The sequence below is a fragment of the Bombina bombina genome, chromosome 4 (genome assembly GCF_027579735.1).
Source record: "Bombina bombina isolate aBomBom1 chromosome 4, aBomBom1.pri, whole genome shotgun sequence".
Classification (NCBI taxonomy): domain Eukaryota; kingdom Metazoa; phylum Chordata; class Amphibia; order Anura; family Bombinatoridae; genus Bombina; species Bombina bombina.
This window is the reverse complement of record NC_069502.1, coordinates 674,886,241-674,903,946: the sequence shown is the minus strand read 5'-3', so window position 1 is coordinate 674,903,946 and position 17,706 is coordinate 674,886,241. Positions and strand designations below refer to the sequence as shown.

Sequence of the window (17,706 nt, the reverse complement as noted above, 5' to 3'; positions counted from 1 at the left end):
GAGAGACAGGTTTAAACACAGGCTTAATTCTAACCAAAGCCTGACAAAATGACTGAACGTCTGGGACATCTGCCAGACGCTTGTGCAGTAAAATTGACAAAGCAGAAATCTGTCCCTTTAAGGAACTAGCTGATAATCCCTTCTCCAATCCTTCTTGGAGAAAGGACAAAATCCTAGGAATCCTGATCTTACTCCATGAGTATTATTATTATTATTATCAGGTATTTGTAGAGCGCCAACAGATTCCGCAGCGCTGCTGAGTAGCCTTTGGATTCGCACCAATAAAGATATATCATATCTTATGATAAATTTTCCTAGTGACAGGCTTTCGAGACTGAATCAAGGTATCTATGACCGACTCAGAGAATCCCCGCTTAGACAAAATCAAGCGTTCAATCTCCAGGCAGTCAGCCACAGAGAAACTAGATTTGGATGTTGGAACGGACCCTGAATGAGAAGGTCCTGTCTCAGTGGCAGTTTCCACGGTGGCAGAGATGACATTTCCACCAGATCTGCATACCAAGTCCTGCGTGGCCACGCAGGTGCTATTAAAATTACCGAAGCCCTCTCCTGTTTGATTCTGGCAATCAGACGAGGAAGGAGAGGAAAAGGAGGAAACACATAAGCCAGGTTGAACGACCACGGTACTGCTAGAGCATCTATCAGTACTGCTTGAGGATCCCTTGATCTGAACCCGTTACAAGGAAGTTTGGCATTCTGACGAAATGCCATCAGATCCAATTCTGGTGTGCCCCATTGATGATTCAACTGTGCAAACACCTCCGGATGGAGCTCCCACTCCCCCGGATGAAAAGTCTGATGACTGAGAAAATCCGCTTCCCAGTTTTCCACTCCCGGGATATAGATTGCTGATAGATGGCAAGAGTGAGTCTCTGCCCATCGAATGATTTTGGAAACCTCTATCATCGCTAGAGAACTCTTTGTTCCCCCTTGATGATTGATATATGCTACAGTCGTGATATTGTCTGACTGGAATCTTATGAATTTGGCCGAAGCCAGCTGAGCCCACGCCAGAAGCGCATTGAATATCGCTCTCAGTTCTAGAATATTTATTGGAAGGAGAGCCTCCTCCTGAGTCCACACACCCTGCGCCTTCAGGGAATTCCAGACTGCACCCCTGCCCAAGAGGCTGGCGTCTGTCGTCACTATGACCCATGCTGGCCTGCGGAAACACATTCCCTGGGACAGATGATCCTGTGACAACCACCAAAGAAGAGAGTATCTGGTCTCTTGATCTAGATTTATCTGAGGGGATACATTTGCATAATCCCCATTCCACTGGCTGAGCATGCATAGTTGCAGTGGTCTGAGATGCAAGCGAGCAAACGGAACTATGTCCATTGCCGCTACCATTAGTCTGATTACCTCCATACACTGAGCAACTGACGGCCGAGGAATGGAATGAAGTGCTTTTCAAGTGGTTAAGATCTTTGATTTTCTGACCTCCATCAGAAAAATGTTCATGTCTACCGAGTCTATCAGAGTTCCTAGGAATGGAACTCTTGTGAAAGGAACAAGTGAACTCTTCTTTATGTTCACCTTCCACCCGTGAGATCTTAGAAAAGCCAACACGATGTCCATGTGAGATTTGGCTAGCTGGTAAGTGGACGCCTGAATCAAGATATCGTCCAGATAGGGCACCACTGCTATGCCCCGCGTCCTTAAAACCACCAGAAGGGACCCTAGCACCTTTGTGAAAATTCTGGGAGCTGCGGCCAACCCGAAAGGAAGGGCCACAAACTGGTAATGCTCATCCAGGAAGGCAAACCTGAGGAACTGGTGATGATCTTTGTGGATAGGAATTTGAAGATACGCATCCTTCAAATCCACGGTGGTCATATATTGACCCTCCTGGATCATTGGCAAAATTTTCCGAATGGTCTCCATCTTGAAGGATGGGACTCTGAGAAATTTGTTTAGAATTTTGAGATCTAAAATCGGTCTGAAGGTTCCCTCTTTTTTGGGAACCACAAACAGATTGGAGTTAAACCTGTGCCCCTGTTCTGCTTTTGGAACTGGGCAGATTGCACCCATAGTAGATAGGTCTTCTACACAGCGTAAGAACGCCTCTCTTTTTGTCTGGTTTACAGACAAACGTGAAAGATGAAATATCCCCCTTGGAGGAGAATCTTTGAATTCTAGATGATACCCCTGGGTCACAATTTCTCAAACCCAGGAATCCTGAACGTCTCTTGCCCAAGCCTGAGCGAAGAGAGAAAGTCTTCCCCCTACTAGATCCGGTCCCGGATCGGGGGCTGCCCCTTCATGCTGTCTTGGTAGCAGCAGCGGGCTTCTTGGCCTGTTTACCTTTATTCCAGGTCTGGTTAGGTCTCCAGACTGACTTGGATTGAGCAAAATTCCCCTCCTGCTTTGTGGCAGGGGAGGAAGTAGAGGGACCACCTTTGAAGTTTCGAAAGGAACGAAAATTATTTTGTTTGGACCTCATTCTATTTGTCTTGTCCTGAGGAAGGGCATGGCCTTTTCCTCCAGTGATGTCGGAAATGATCTCCTTCAGTTCAGGCCCGAATAGGGTCTTACCTTTGAAAATAATAGCTAATAGCTTAGATTTTGATGACACATCAGCAGACCAGGACTTAAGCCATAACGCTCTACGTGCTAAAATGGCAAAACCTGAATTCTTTGTTGCTAATTTTGCCATTTGAAAAGCAGCATCTGTAATAAAAGAATTAGATAGCTTGAAAGCCTTAATTCTATCAAAAATATCATCTAATGGGGTCTCAACCTTAAGAGACTCCTCTAGAGCCTCGAACCAAAAGGCAGCTGCAGTAGTTACAGGAACAATGCACGCTATAGGTTGTAGAAGAAAACCCTGATGAATAAAAAGAAATTTAGAAGACCCTCTAATTTTTTATTAATAGGATCTTTGAAAGCACAACTGTCCTCAATAGGTATAGTTGTATGCTTAGCCACTACTCTGGATCTTAGTAACAACTGCTAAGATCATCAGCCTCCAGGCAGAAGTCTTCAGCCATCTGCTGCCTGGGAGAAAATAGCACACACCGGTACCATTTAAAATAAAAAACTCTTGCTTGAAGAAAATAAAAACTAACATTTTATCACCTCTTTCACTTTACCCTTCCTATTACTTAGAGTAGGCAAAGAGAATGACTGGGGGGTGGAGACAAGGGAGGAGCTATATAGACAGCTCTGCTGAGGTGCTCTTTGCCACTTCCTGTTAGCAGGAGGATAATATCCCACAAGTAAAGGATGAATCTGTGGACTCGTCGTATCTTATAGAAGAAATTGGTGTTCGTATTCCTTTAATGTTAATAAACAATTTTTGTTGTATTCAACTAATCCCTATTTTTGTTAACTTAATAGTGTGAAAAGTTGTTTCTGTTAATTCAGTAAATACCTTGCAGGATTGTTAGCTTTCATGAGCTATTTACCCTATTACAAGATATATTATATTATATTATGTTGTAATAGAAACACTTTTGCAGTATATATGTATAGAACAAATACTTCTAGACAATGCTAAAACTGTTCCAGAAATAGTGTCACAGAGAGCATATATACATATTCCACACTCACCTGTATTCATACATTAATGTGAAAACCATCTCTGTTAGCAAGTTTAGTATCACACAGCTTAAATTAATTGCTATCATCAAGTTTCAAGTATCCAGAGTCAGTAAGGTATCTCTCACTTACTGCAGGTCTTCTGAAATTCATGTATCACAAGTGTAAATAAAGTGCCAGATTTCTGCAATTTTGGCCATAGTGAAAATCACACTTGTGGTACTAACAGAACCCTTTTTGTCTCTTACACTCCTTCCATCTGCAATATAAATATGTGAAATCATTGAATACTGCACTGGTACCTCAATATTTTGTTTCTTTAGTTGCCACTTTCACATAGTCATTAAACAGTCTAAGTAATCATCTCCAACACATCCTGCACTTCAATAAGAACACTACACTACTCTTACCTTTTATTATTTTATTTATCTTTAGCTCTCACTGGAGCAAATCATTATCAACATTATTTATCAGTATGTATATTTACGTTTGCATTCTGTATTGAATTTTTTGTACCCCTTGTAAAGTGCTTCCAAATAATTTGACAACCCTAATATAACTAATAATAACTGAATGGATGGATAGATTAATTAATTAATAAAAAAAAATAAAAAACATTCTATATTATTTTATTTTATGAGGTCAATTTAAGAAATGTCGGGAGGACATGATTCGCTATAGCGAACCCTGTTCGCCCGACATAGCTAAATGCAGATAGCATACGCTGTTGGCATTTAAAGATGCACAAGCGTCTCTTGTGAAATGCTTGTGTAATGCCACCCCTGCACATTCGCGGCCAATAGGCCTCTAGCAGGGTGTGTTAATCATCCCGATCGTATCTTATGACGGCTGCTTCTTAGTTGTCATTTCCGGCAATCTGGTTACTATGAGCAGATAAAGCAGCATTCGCTGCTTATTTAATCCGCCCCTAGGTCTCTGCTTTACCATATAATACACACGAAATTTAAACTAGCATATTTCCTTTGTACCTTATTGCATAGCAAGCATTTGCTAAGCCCACAGCGTTATATAAGCCTCGCAGTGCAGCCAGTTCTTTGTCCTCCTGAATCATAACTGCAGTGTCTGTATCATTCTTATGTTTGTGGTTTGATCTCCGGTACCAGACTAAGAAAGGATAATTAAAACAAATGTGTTTGTTTTTTGTTTTATTTTTTAAAGGAGAATGCAAACAACAACATATTGTATAGCTCACCAAAAGCAACTGTCAAAAGAATCACAAGAAGTATTGCTAGAAGAGTAGTCACGATGATAATGGTCTCCATGGCATAGTTCGTATTCTCTAGCAAAAAAAATAAAAATAAATAAATACTAGCTTTAAAGGACATTTTTTCTTTAAACATTAACTTCCATTCTTTTTCAAAAAGCCTTTATAGGGTATTAAAAAGATATACGGCTAGATTTAGAGTTTTGTCGGTAAGGACCCGCGTAGCTAACGCCGGCTTTTTTCTGGCTGCACCATAAAAATAACTCTGGTATTGAGAGTCCACATAAAGGCTGCGTTAGGCTCCAAAAAAGGAGCGTAGAGCATATTTAACGCAGCTTCAACTTTCGATACCAGAGTTGCTTACGCAAGCGGCCAGCCTCAAAAACGTGCTCGTGCATGATTCCCCCATAGGAAACAATGGAGCTGTTTGAGCTGAAAAAAAACCTAACACCTGCAAAAAAGCTGCGTTCAGCTCCTAACGCAGCCCCATTGTTTGCTATGCGGAAACACTTCCTACGTCTGCACCTAACACTCTAACATGTACCCCGAGTCTAAACACCCCTAACCTTACACTTATTAACCCCTATTCTGCCGCCCCCGCTATCGCTGACCCCTGCATATTATTATTAACCCCTAATCTGCCGCTCCGTAAACCGCCGCTACTTACATTATCCCTATGTACCCCTAATCTGCTGTCCTAACATCGCCGACCCCTATATTATATTTATTAACCCCTAATCTGCCCCCCACAACGTCGCTTCCACCTGCCTACACTTATTAACCCCTAATCTGCCGACCGCACCGCACCGCTATTATTATAAAGTTATAAACCCCTAATCCGCCTCACTAACCCTATAATAAATAGTATTAACCCCTAATCTGCCCTCCCTAACATCGCCGACACCTAACTTCAAACATTAACCCCTAATCTGCCGACTGGAGCTCACCGCTATTCTAATAAATGTATTAACCCCTAAAGCTAAGTCTAACCCTAACACTCCCTAAGTTAAATATAATTTAAATCTAAAGAAAATAATTAACTCTTATTAAATAAATTAATCCTATTTAAAGCTAAATACTTACCTGTAAAATAAATCCTAATATAGCTACAATATAAATTATAATTATATTATAGCTATTTTAGGATTTATATTTATTTTACAGGTAACTTTGTATTTATTTTAACCAGGTACAATAGCTATTAAATAGTTAAGAACTATTTAATAGCTAAAATAGTTAAAATAATTACAAAATTACCTGTAAAATAAATCCTAACCTAAGTTACAATTAAACCTAACACTACACTATCAATAAATTAATTAAATAAACTACCTAAAATTACCTACAATTAACCTAACACTACACTATCAATAAATTAATTAAATACAATTCCTACAAATAGATACAATTAAATAAACTTGCTAAAGTACAAAAAATAAAAAAGAACTAAGTTACAAAAAATAAAAAAATATTTACAAACATAAGAAAAATATTACAACAATTTTAAACTAATTACACCTACTCTAAGCCCCCTAATAAAATAACAAAGCCCCCCAAAATAAAAAAAATGCCCTACCCTATTCTAAATTACTAAAGTTCAAAGCTCTTTTACCTTACCAGCCCTGAACAGGGCCCTTTGCGGGGCATGCCCCAAGAAGTTCAGCTCTTTTGCCTGTAAAAAAAAACATACAATACCCAAGCCCCCCAACATTACAACCCACCACCCACATACCCCTAATCTAACCCAAACCCCCCTTAAATAAACCTAACACTAAGCCCCTGAAGATCTTCCTACCTTGTCTTCACCTCACCGGGTTCACCGATCTGTCCAGAAGAGCTCCTCCGATGTCCTGATCCAAGCCCAAGCGGGGGGCTGAAGAGGTCCATGATCCGGCTGAAGTCTTCATCTAAGCGGGGCAGAAGAGGTCTTCCATCCGATTGAAGTCTTCATCCAAGCGGCATCCATCCGGAGTGGCAGCATCCTGAAGACCTCCGACGCGGAACATCCATCCTGGCCGACGACTGAACGACGAATGACGGTTCCTTTAAATGACGGCATCCAAGATGGCGTCCCTCGAATTCCGATTGGCTGATAGGATTCTATCAGCCAATCGGAATTAAGGTAGGAATATTCTGATTGGCTGATGGAATCAGCCAATCAGAATCAAGTTCAATCCGATTGGCTGATCCAATCAGCCAATCAGATTGAGCTCGCATTCTATTGGCTGTTCCTATCATTTTTTTTATTTTGGGGGGCTTTGTTATTTTATTAGGGGGCTTAGAGTAGGTGTAATTAGTTTAAAATTGTTGTAATATTTTTCTTATGTTTGTAAATATTTTTTTATTTTTTGTAACTTAGTTCTTTTTTATTTTTTGTACTTTAGCTAGTTTATTTAATTGTATTTATTTGTAGGAATTGTATTTAATTAATTTATTGATAGTGTAGTATTAGGTTAATTGTAGGTAATTGTAGGTAGTTTATTTAATTAATTTATTGATAGTGTAGTGTTAGGTTTAATTGTAACTTCGGTTAGGATTTATTTTACAGGTAATTTTGTAATTATTTTAACTATTTTAGCTATTAAATAGTTCTTAACTATTTAATAGCTATTGTACCTGGTTAAAATAAATACAAAGTTACCTGTAAAATAAATATAAATCCTAAAATAGCTATAATATAATTATAATTTATATTGTAGCTATATTAGGATTTATTTTACAGGTAAGTATTTAGCTTTAAATAGGAATAATTTATTTAATAAGAGTTAATTTATTTCGTTAGATTTAAATTATATTTAACTTAGGGGGGTGTTAGTGTTAGGGTTAGACTTAGCTTTAGGGGTTAATACATTTATTAGAATAGCGGTGAGCTCCAGTCGGCAGATTAGGGATTAATGTTTGAAGTTAGGTGTCGGCGATGTTAGGGAGGGCAGATTAGGGGTTAATACTATTTATTATAGGGTTAGTGAGGCGGATTAGGGGTTAATAACTTTATAATAATAGCGGTGCGGTCCGGTCGGCAGATTAGGGGTTAATAGGTGTAGGTAGCTGGCGGCGACGTTGTGGGGGGCAGGTTAGGGGTTAATAAATATAATACAGGGGTCGGCGGTGTTAGGGGCAGCAGATTAGGGGTACATAAGGATAACGTAGGTGGCGGCGCTTTGCGGTCGGCAGATTAGGGGTTAATAGGTGTAGGTAGCTGGCGGCGACGTTGTGGGGGGCAGGTTAGGGGTTAATAAATATAATACAGGGGTCGGCGGTGTTAGGGGCAGCAGATTAGGGGTACATAAGGATAACGTAGGTGGCGGTCGGCAGATTAGGGGTTAAAAAAATGTAATCGAGTGGCTGCGTTGTGGGGGGACCTCGGTTTAGGGGTACATAGGTAGTTTATGGGTGTTAGTGTACTTTATAGTACAGTATTTAAGAGCTTTATAAACCGGCGTTAGCACAGAAAGCTCTTAACTACTGACTTTTTTCCTGCGGCTGGAGTTTTGTTGTTAGATGTCTAACGCTCACTTCAGACACAACTCTAAATACCGGAGTTAGAAAGATCCCATTGAAAAGATAGGATACGCAATTGACGTAAGGGGATCTGCGGTATGGAAAAGTCGCGGCTGAAAAGTGAGCGTTAGACCCTTTTTTGAGTGACTCCAAATACCGGAGGTAGCCTAAAACCAGCGTTAGGAGCCTCTAACGCTGGTTTTCACGGCTAACGCCAAACTCTAAATCTAGGCCATAGTGACCAGACCCCCATTGTGAGATATGAGAGCACTGGCTCCTGTTTAACCCCATTGCTTAATTAATGCTGGGTATATTTATATATGCCCCTAATTGACCAAAGAAAAATATATAAACATATTCAAGAGGCTTTTCATGGGGTATTTCTTTAGGTTAAAAACAAGTCAACTTTTGCTCACAAAATTCTAATTTTAATGATTTAAAAACATTTATTTTGTGTGCAGATCATTTGCTTAGTTGCTTATATATATACTATGCATATAGAAAATTAAAATGTGCAATTAAAAATGTCATATATTCTTGAGTAATTGTATCATTTTATTTTAAATGTCTTTATTCCAGTCATAAATTAATATTTTAAAGTCCTTATTAAAGTTGTATGCACGATTCATAATCTGAACATTTATTATTTAAAAATACAATTTGAAAAGATATATTTTTCAATAAACTAGGAATCAATCTTGTTTAATAAAAATGAACTATTCATGTGCATAAACATATTAACAAAATACTTTACGAACAGCCAAGATATGGGGGCCTATCTATCAAGCTCCGGATAGAGCTTGAGGCCTCGTGTTTCTGGCGAGCCTGCAGGCTCGCCAGAAACACCAGTTATGAAGCAGCGGTCTAAAGACTGCTGCTTCATAACCTGTCTGCCTGCTCTGGGCAGGCGGACAGACATCGCCACAATTCAACCCGATCGAGTACGATCGGGTTGATTGACACCCCCCTGCTGGTGGCCCATTGGCCGCGAGTCTGCAGGGGGTGGCGTTGCACCAGCAGATCTTGTGAGCTGCTGGTGCAATGCTGAATACGGAGAGCGTATTGCTCTCCGTATTCAGCGAGGTCTGGCGGACCTGATCCGCACTGTCGGATAAGGTCCGCCAGACTTTGATAAATAGAGGTCATCGGCTTAAAAAAGACAATATGAGTTTTCAAAATGTAAAGGTCTTAAATCAGAAAAGTCCATAAATCCTGCACAAATCTGCTCAAGAATAATTTTTATATGGATATGAACAATTCACAATTCACAGTAAAACAAACATGATAACATAAAATTGCAATAATATTTTAGAAATAACAGTTTTTCAACTTGCTTCAACTCAACAAAAAAATAACATTTTTATATTAGTTTACTATTTTAAGTACTTTAATGTTATAAAAAAAGAAAACGAAAATGATAGTAGAGGGTTTACTGCAGATATGTCATAAAGTGGGCTTGTTAGGAGACTAAACTGAAAAACACACCAGTCATCAGCAATAATTAATGGCTTTTAGACATATGTTTCCACACTGTTTTAGAGTTTTTAGATTCTGCTCACATTTAATCCCTACTTTACAACACTATTCAGTGAGACACCCACATATATTATATATTGTTTTTTCAGCAGATCCAGCAGATTTAAACCATGACACGTAAGAACTTTACATTAAAATGTTAATAATCAAGGTTGTAACATTTTATTCTAAACAATAAATTTAAAAGAAGAATGGGTTATAGTCATATAGATAAGGGACTTTGGGTATAGTTATATGACTTTGCTGGGGACATAGGGGCTCATATGAATTTTATAGATATATATATATATATATATACATATATATATATATATATATATATATATATATATATATATATATATATATATATATATATATATATATGTATATATTAACATTTTAATAAAAGTTTAAAAATGTTGGTGTTTTGTTTTTAGAAACAGCAAGGGATTATAATTATATAAATTAGGCATATGGGGCTTCCATTAGCTTCTAGCTAAATAAATGCACATCTATTCACTCCATATGATCATGATTACAACAGTGATATCCTGGCAATTAAAACATATACAGAGGATTTATATTAATGAGGGCTTATGGGCTTTATAATAAAGGATCATGGCCTATTATGCATGTAAATATATTGAAATGTGGGTGTGTCTTCTTATTTGTTTTTTTTAAAGTGTGTTTAAACTTTATTTGCCTATGCCACACCAGGTAATTGCCTTTTTAAAAAGGGGTTTCTAGTTTGAATATTTACCCCTCCATCTGTGGTGTCATAAAAACAAAGAATGTATCCCTAGAGTGTTCAAGTAGTTAATTCTTAAATGTACAAACATATTTTAAAATATAGACTAGGCCTTTGGCCTAGTCTTTGTCTAAGAAGGACACTCCCATGTAGCCTTTGATTGGTGTATGGTAGGACACACCTTAAGTGAATTAAGTATACAATGGGAGCCAACAGTTACTATATATACTTTTTTTATCTTCCTCACCTCCTGGAAGCAACTGATGAAAGAGAGAGCATTGGAGGACTGAACTAGCTGAGTATATTAGCATTCTTGTGCATTTACCTTGGGATAAATTCTCTTGTTCACTATGTTTAGCTAATATTGCTAAATCTGGGTTTGTTTAAGATAAAGTTTCCCTGTATAATTTGGACTGGATGTTGTAGCTCTTGGTATTTATTGAGACTTGTTTTATATTTTGTAGCTTATAGATAATTGTTAATCTTCATACCTATATTATTTGTCTACTAATAAAATAATTTTAAAAAGTGGACAACCCTTTGGTTTAATATTCTGGTACTAATTACCACCACACTATCCAGCTCCCTTACTGCAGCCTGCACTTCAGTGTCTCTAAGGCGACATCTGGTGATACAGGTCCCTTGGCCACCTTGTATATGGGGTAGGTGTGTGTGTGTGTCGGGGGCATGATTAGCTCAGTAAGTGCCTCCTCCACTGATAACAACATGTGGTCATCATTCGCACTAAAGACATAGGACTAGGTTACAAGTGGCGGGCCAATGTTAGCGGGGGTGCGATATTGCAATAGCGTGGCCGTGCTAACTTTTTCACATATTACAAGTAAACGCGTACTGCCAAGGGCAATCCAAATATATATGCTCCATTAAAGTCTATGGGAAAAGTTATCCGAAGTCCTGAAGTTAGCTTGCATTGGGTTTCACTCACACGCAAACCATTTACTTTCAACTTGTAATACGTGCACTAAACTGCATGTGCTAAACGTTTACTTCTGGTGGTGTTTGGGCCACTTGTAATCTGGCCCATACATAGTGTGGATGACAACCACATGTTATCACCTGCATTTAAAGGGTTAAAGACATTAACGATGTATTAAAGACATCAAGCACCGATGATTTTACCTACCTTTAATTAATTTAATGTAATCACTAATCTCACTGTAATCTCCAAGCCCTAGCATATTTGCAGATGCTGATCTGAACTGAAAAGTTCCTTCAAGTTCTTTTGATATCCATAAGCAAATATTGATGCACGATCCATTGTAGGCCACCAGCCAAGGACTAACATCTCCTCTCCCATCGAGCAGCACTTTTCTGTATAGAATTGGGCAAAATAGGTGACATTATGAAACAAAATATAATGCAAGTCATGTCCTTATTGATTTGTACATTAGCCTATATTTTTAATGTTATCTACATATATGCACTTGTTGGCCTTTGCATAAACACTGCAGGTATCTTTATGTTGTGCTCTACATCATTTCACTATCTTAAAAAATATTTTCAGTATAGAGTAAAAAAAAGCTTGCAATATATTTTTATTATTTATTTTTACCCTTTTTCCTGTAATTTACCTGGATTTGTAAGTTTTGCAATTCTATTTATTTGAAGTGCATCCTGCAGACTTCACAAGCCTAACCCTGCCACCTACCGTGTCTGCCCTTTTTCCTTTGTAGAGAGTAAAATATTAGCGGTGTCTTTTCTTGTAGCAAGTCCAGTTAACTGGAGGGAGATAATCCTTAGAATAACAATTGCAGCAAACCAGGTTTTAACACATTCAGAAAACAGCTGGTATGTTCCTTCAAGAGAACTTCTAGTAATATATGCCAACAAGAATTATATGAATAGGAAGCATTTAATTCCTCCGTATTATATAAATATAGTGCACAATTTTTAACATTCTTTTAAGAGACGTTTAACTCAAAATCTAATTCCGCATAAAGGCCTATCTTGCAAGTGGAGTGCAGAAATACTAGCGCTATTGTAAGTTAACAACGCTCAAGCACAATCAATAGCGCTACTAAATTTGTGCTTGTATTACAAGTTATTATCAAGCATTAGTCTAGGGCAGGGGTCAGTAACCTTGGCTCTCCAGATGTTTTGGAACTACATTTCCCATGATGCTAAGATATTCTTTAGGCTGTATGATCATCATGGGAAATGTAGTTCCGAAACATCAGGAGAGCCAAGGTTGCTGACCCCCAGGTCTAGGGCAAGCTAACATCTTTATGTCAGGACGAGTTCGCTAAATCCCTCACATATTAATGATTAGTAAAACTTAATGACAGATATTGTTTGAGTGCTAGGCAGAGGGTGCACTCAGCCAATGTGATGTTCTTCATGTAGTTTTGTGCTATATAAATACAAATAATAGTTCTCTTCAGGTCTCAAAAAGATCTACATTTTACAACACTATTTTGGTATCATTTAACTTAGCACTTGTAATACAAGCCCAATGAGTGTGCTAACAGCACTCCCTCCGCAATCCACTAAAATGATAGCACATGCTAGAAAAGTTTTGACCACATTAAGTTGCTCTGGTTAATAATTTTAACCATCAGCTGGTAATAGCAGATTGTGCGAGAAAAGATTAAAAGAAAGGCATCCTGTGCTATAGATTGTTGCGCTACTTGTAACCTAGCCTTTATCTGACATGAATTGTACTACACACCCCACAGAACTCTACTACGTGAGAGATTTAGCACACCCGCACTCTCTATTGGCCATGCAGATGTTATTGCACACCCTAAACTGTCTATTGAGGAAGAAATAATAACTTTGGACTTGTAATATGAGTGCAATAAAAAAGTGCTATTGATTGTGCTCAAGCAATGTTAACGCACAATAGCCCTAATATTGTTTTGCTGTGCTTTTTTTGTGTGAGGCTGCAACCTTAGATATCTGTTGCGCTATATGTGCAGACTTTTCAAAGGGTGTGTCCACAAACTGCAAAACAATGCCATTTTGGCAACAAAAAACTGTTTCTATAAAATTTTTATTGTATATACAGGCCTTACTTATGTTACAGTGAAAGCAGATAGTAAAGTGAAGGTATACTATTAATAGGGAATATACGCCTTCACTAAAGTTAAATCAGACGTACAATGAATTTCAAAACATTCCTTGGGAATTTAAACATTCACAACTCATTGTATAACTTCTTTGACCATCCTCTTTCAATGTAACATATACAAGAATTATTTTAATGACCATTCACCAATCCATTGCTAGTTTTCTACTTAAGTATGCCATCAGGATCTCACAAAACAGAAAACTATGCTTAATATGCCTACATTCTTACCTATATTGTAAGATGTTGTAGGTCAGATTACTGCCATTATCTTCAGCAACGTCCCATCTGATGGAATTCTGATCCTCAGCGAGGTTTTGTGGAACACCAGGTTTACTTGGGACTCCAGCTTTAATAGAGATCAAATAGAATGTTGTAGCAGCTAAGGGGTTTAGGTATTTAACTGTACAATTACACTTGATATATAGGCACCTTAGATCTAAGGGGAAAATTTAGCTTAGTAAAGTTAAAAAAACATGTAACTTTTCTGCCCCAAAAATGGGCTTTATTTAAAATAGATCTAATGGAAAAAGATACTTAACGCATTAGCATATATATCACAACGTATTAGCATATATATCACAACGTATTAGCATATATATCACAACATCATAATAATATAAAAAAATGTGGTAAGAAAAGAGAGAATGCATTAGAAGATTACAGGGCTGCTATTGGTAAAGGTGAATTTCATAATAAGTTTTTCACCTTGACCAAAAACATCGGCGTATAAGAGTTCAGTGCACTAATTTTGGATAGAGACAAATTCATGGGAAATTGGCTTAAAAATTGTGACCACATCAACACTTTCTAAAAGAGACCATAATGAGGCTAAGCCATACTTGTTACTGAGGTTTTACTAATTAATAATATCATAATCTAAATTAACATTAAAAAAATGTAATACTAACCTGTTGTCTTAAACCTTGCTTGGTCTGAAATGCCTTCAGCTTCTGTGACAAAAATAACCACTGCTCTCACATAATAATCTGTGTTTGGATTAACCCCTGTTAGGATGCAAATGTAGATGGATTCAGATTTGCATGATTTATTCACTGGTAGAATCCAATCACTTTCCTTCACCTGAATGATGATATAAGGATATTGAATCAGGCAGTGTAAATGGTACTACACAAATATAAATCGAAATGTATGTAAAACCATGGTATTAAAAGGTAGCGCAAGCAACACAAAAGTAAAATGTGATTATAAGCAATAATTGTATACCTTGATGGATATATTACAAGTGGAGCACAAGTATATTAGCAATATAGTACATTAATATCTGCTCAGGTAGTATCATTAGTTATTTTTTTAGTAATTGAGTGATAGTCTAGGGTTCAGTAACATCTGCATGTTGGATAGTACAAGTACACTAAACACCTCACATAATAAACTATGTGAGGTAGACTATGTGGGGACCACTTACCAAAAAGTGTTAGAAAAAAACTAACACCTGCGATTGCGGAATGGCAATCACTATAATGCATTCCCCAATGATGTCTATGGAGACAAGAAAGTTATGTAAAAACCTAACACCCTAACATAAACCCCTGGTCTAAATACCCCTAATCCGCTGCCCTCTGAAATAGCCTACACTAAATAAAGCTATTAACCCCTAAATCGCCACCCCCAACATCGGCAACACTAAATAAAGCTATTAACCCCTAAACCGCCGCCCCCGCCATCACCAACACTAAATAAAGTTATTAACACCTAGTCCGCTTCGCCCCGACATCACCAACACGAAATAAACCTATTAACCCCTAAACCACCGGCCCCACATCGCAAATACTAAACTAAACCTATAAACCCCTAAACCGGCAAACACCCACTTTGCGACACACTAAATGAAATGATTAACCCCTATAAATTAACCTAACATTCGGCTAGATTACGAGTTGTGCGTTAAGGTAAAAAAGCAGCGTTAACAGGTCCTAACGCTGCTTTTTTTTACGCCCGCTGCTATTACGAGTCTTGCTGGTATAGGTGTACCGCACACTTTTTTGGCCTTAACGCAAAGCAACTTACGTAAATTTCATAAAGGCTTTTTTCTATGGGACTTCCATAGCGCCGGTATTACGAGTCTGCCTGGGAGGCCAAAAAGTGAGCGGTACACCCTCTACCACCAAGATTCCTAACGCATTCTAAAGTCAGTAGTTATGAGTTTTACGCTACAAAGCTGTAGCTTAAAACTCATAACTAAAGTGCTAAAAAGTACACTAACATCAATAAACTACCTATTAAACCCAAAACCGAGGCGCTCCCGCATCGCAAACACTATAATAAAAAATTAAACCCCTAATCTGACGCTCCTGACATCGCCGCCACTAGAATAAACATATTAACCCCTAAACCGCTGCACTCCCGCCTCGCAAACACTTGTTAAATATTATTAACCTCTAATCTGCCGTCCCTAACATCGCCGCCACCTACCTACATTTATTAACCCCTAATCTGCCGCCCCCAACGTCACCGACACTCATTTATTAACCCCTAAATCTAAGTCTAACCCTAACCCTAACACCCCCTAACTTAAATATAATTAAAATAAATATAAATACAAATTCCTATCATTAACTAAATAAGTTCTATTTAAAACTAAATACTTGCCTATAAAATAAACCCTAAGCTAGCTACAATATAACTAATAGTTACATTGTAGCTAGCTTAGGGTTTATTTTTATTTTACATGCGAGTTTGTATTTATTTTAACTAGGTAGAATAGTTACTAAATAGTTATTAACTATTTAATAACTACCTAGTTAAAATAAATACAAATTGACCTGTAAAATAAAACCTAACCTATGTTACAATAACACCTAACACTACAATTAAATAAATTCCCTACATTAAATACAATTAAATAAATTAAATAAAATTAGCTAAATTACAAAAAAACAAACACTAAATTACAGAAAATAGAAAACAAATTACAAGATCTTTAAACTAATTACACCTAATTTAATAGCCCTAGAAAAATAAAAAAGCCCCCCAAAATAAAAAACCCATAGCCTAAACTAAACTACCAATAGCCCTTAAAAGGGCCTTTTGAGGGGCATTGCCCCAAAGAAATCAGCTCTTTTACCTGTAAAAAAAAATACAAACAACCCCCCCAACAGTAAAACCCACCACCCACACAACCAACCCCCCAAATAAAAGCCTAACTAAAAAAAACAAAGCTCCCCAACGCCCTGAAAAGGGCATTTGGATGGGCATTGCCCTTAAAAGGGCATTTAGCTCTATTGCTGCCCAAAGCCCTAACCTAAAAATAAAACCCACCGAATACACCCTTAAAAAATCCTAACACTAACCCCTGAAGATTCACTTACCGGGAGAAGTCTTAATCCAAGCGGCAAGATGTCCTCAACGAAGCCAGCAGAAGTGGTCCTCCAGACGGGCAGAAGTGGTCCTCTAGACGGGCAGGTCTTCATCCAGACGGCATCTTCTATCTTCATCCATCCAGCGCGGAGCGGCTCCATCTTCAAGACATTCGATGCGGAGCATCCTCTTCCAACGACGTCTTCTTGATGAATGGCGTCCCTTAGATTCCTATTGGCTGATAGAATTCTATCAGCCAATCGGAATAAAGGTTGAAAAAATCCTATTGGCTGATGCAATCAGCCAATAGGATTGAACTTCAATCCTATTGGCTGATCCAATCAGCCAATAGGATTGAACTTGCATTCTAGTGGCTGATTGGAACAGCCAATAGAATGTGAGCTCAATCCTATTGGCTGATTGGATCAGCCAATAGGATTGAAGTTCAATCCTATTGGCTGATTTCATCAGCCAATAGGATTTTTTTAACCTTAATTCCGATTGGCTGATAGAATTCTATCAGCCAATCAGAATCTAAGGGACCCATCTTGGATGACTTCACTTAAAGGTACCAACATTCCAGAAGAAGACGTCGGAAGAAGAGGATGCTCTGCACCGGATGTCTTGAAGATGGAGCCGCATCTTGCCGCTTGGATGAAGACTTCTCCCGGTAAGGGGTTAGTGTTAGGATTTTTTAAGGGTGTTTTGGGTGGGTTTTATTTTTAGGTTAGGGCTTTGGGC

General features: G+C 38.0%; 1 protein-coding gene across 1 annotated transcript in view; it reads right to left on the bottom strand.

Annotated features, from left to right (window-relative positions):
- ROS1 (ROS proto-oncogene 1, receptor tyrosine kinase) overlaps positions 1 to 17,706 on the bottom strand; it is a 474,496-nt gene that overhangs the window by 125,634 nt on the left and 331,156 nt on the right. Inside the window, exons 34-38 of the mRNA XM_053712162.1 lie at positions 14,556 to 14,727; positions 13,876 to 13,993; positions 11,701 to 11,888; positions 4,778 to 4,864; positions 4,554 to 4,689 (exon numbers count right to left, since the gene is read on the bottom strand). Coding sequence (XP_053568137.1) covers positions 4,554 to 4,689; positions 4,778 to 4,864; positions 11,701 to 11,888; positions 13,876 to 13,993; positions 14,556 to 14,727 — 701 coding nt within the window. The remainder of the gene's footprint in view (positions 1 to 4,553; positions 4,690 to 4,777; positions 4,865 to 11,700; positions 11,889 to 13,875; positions 13,994 to 14,555; positions 14,728 to 17,706) is intronic.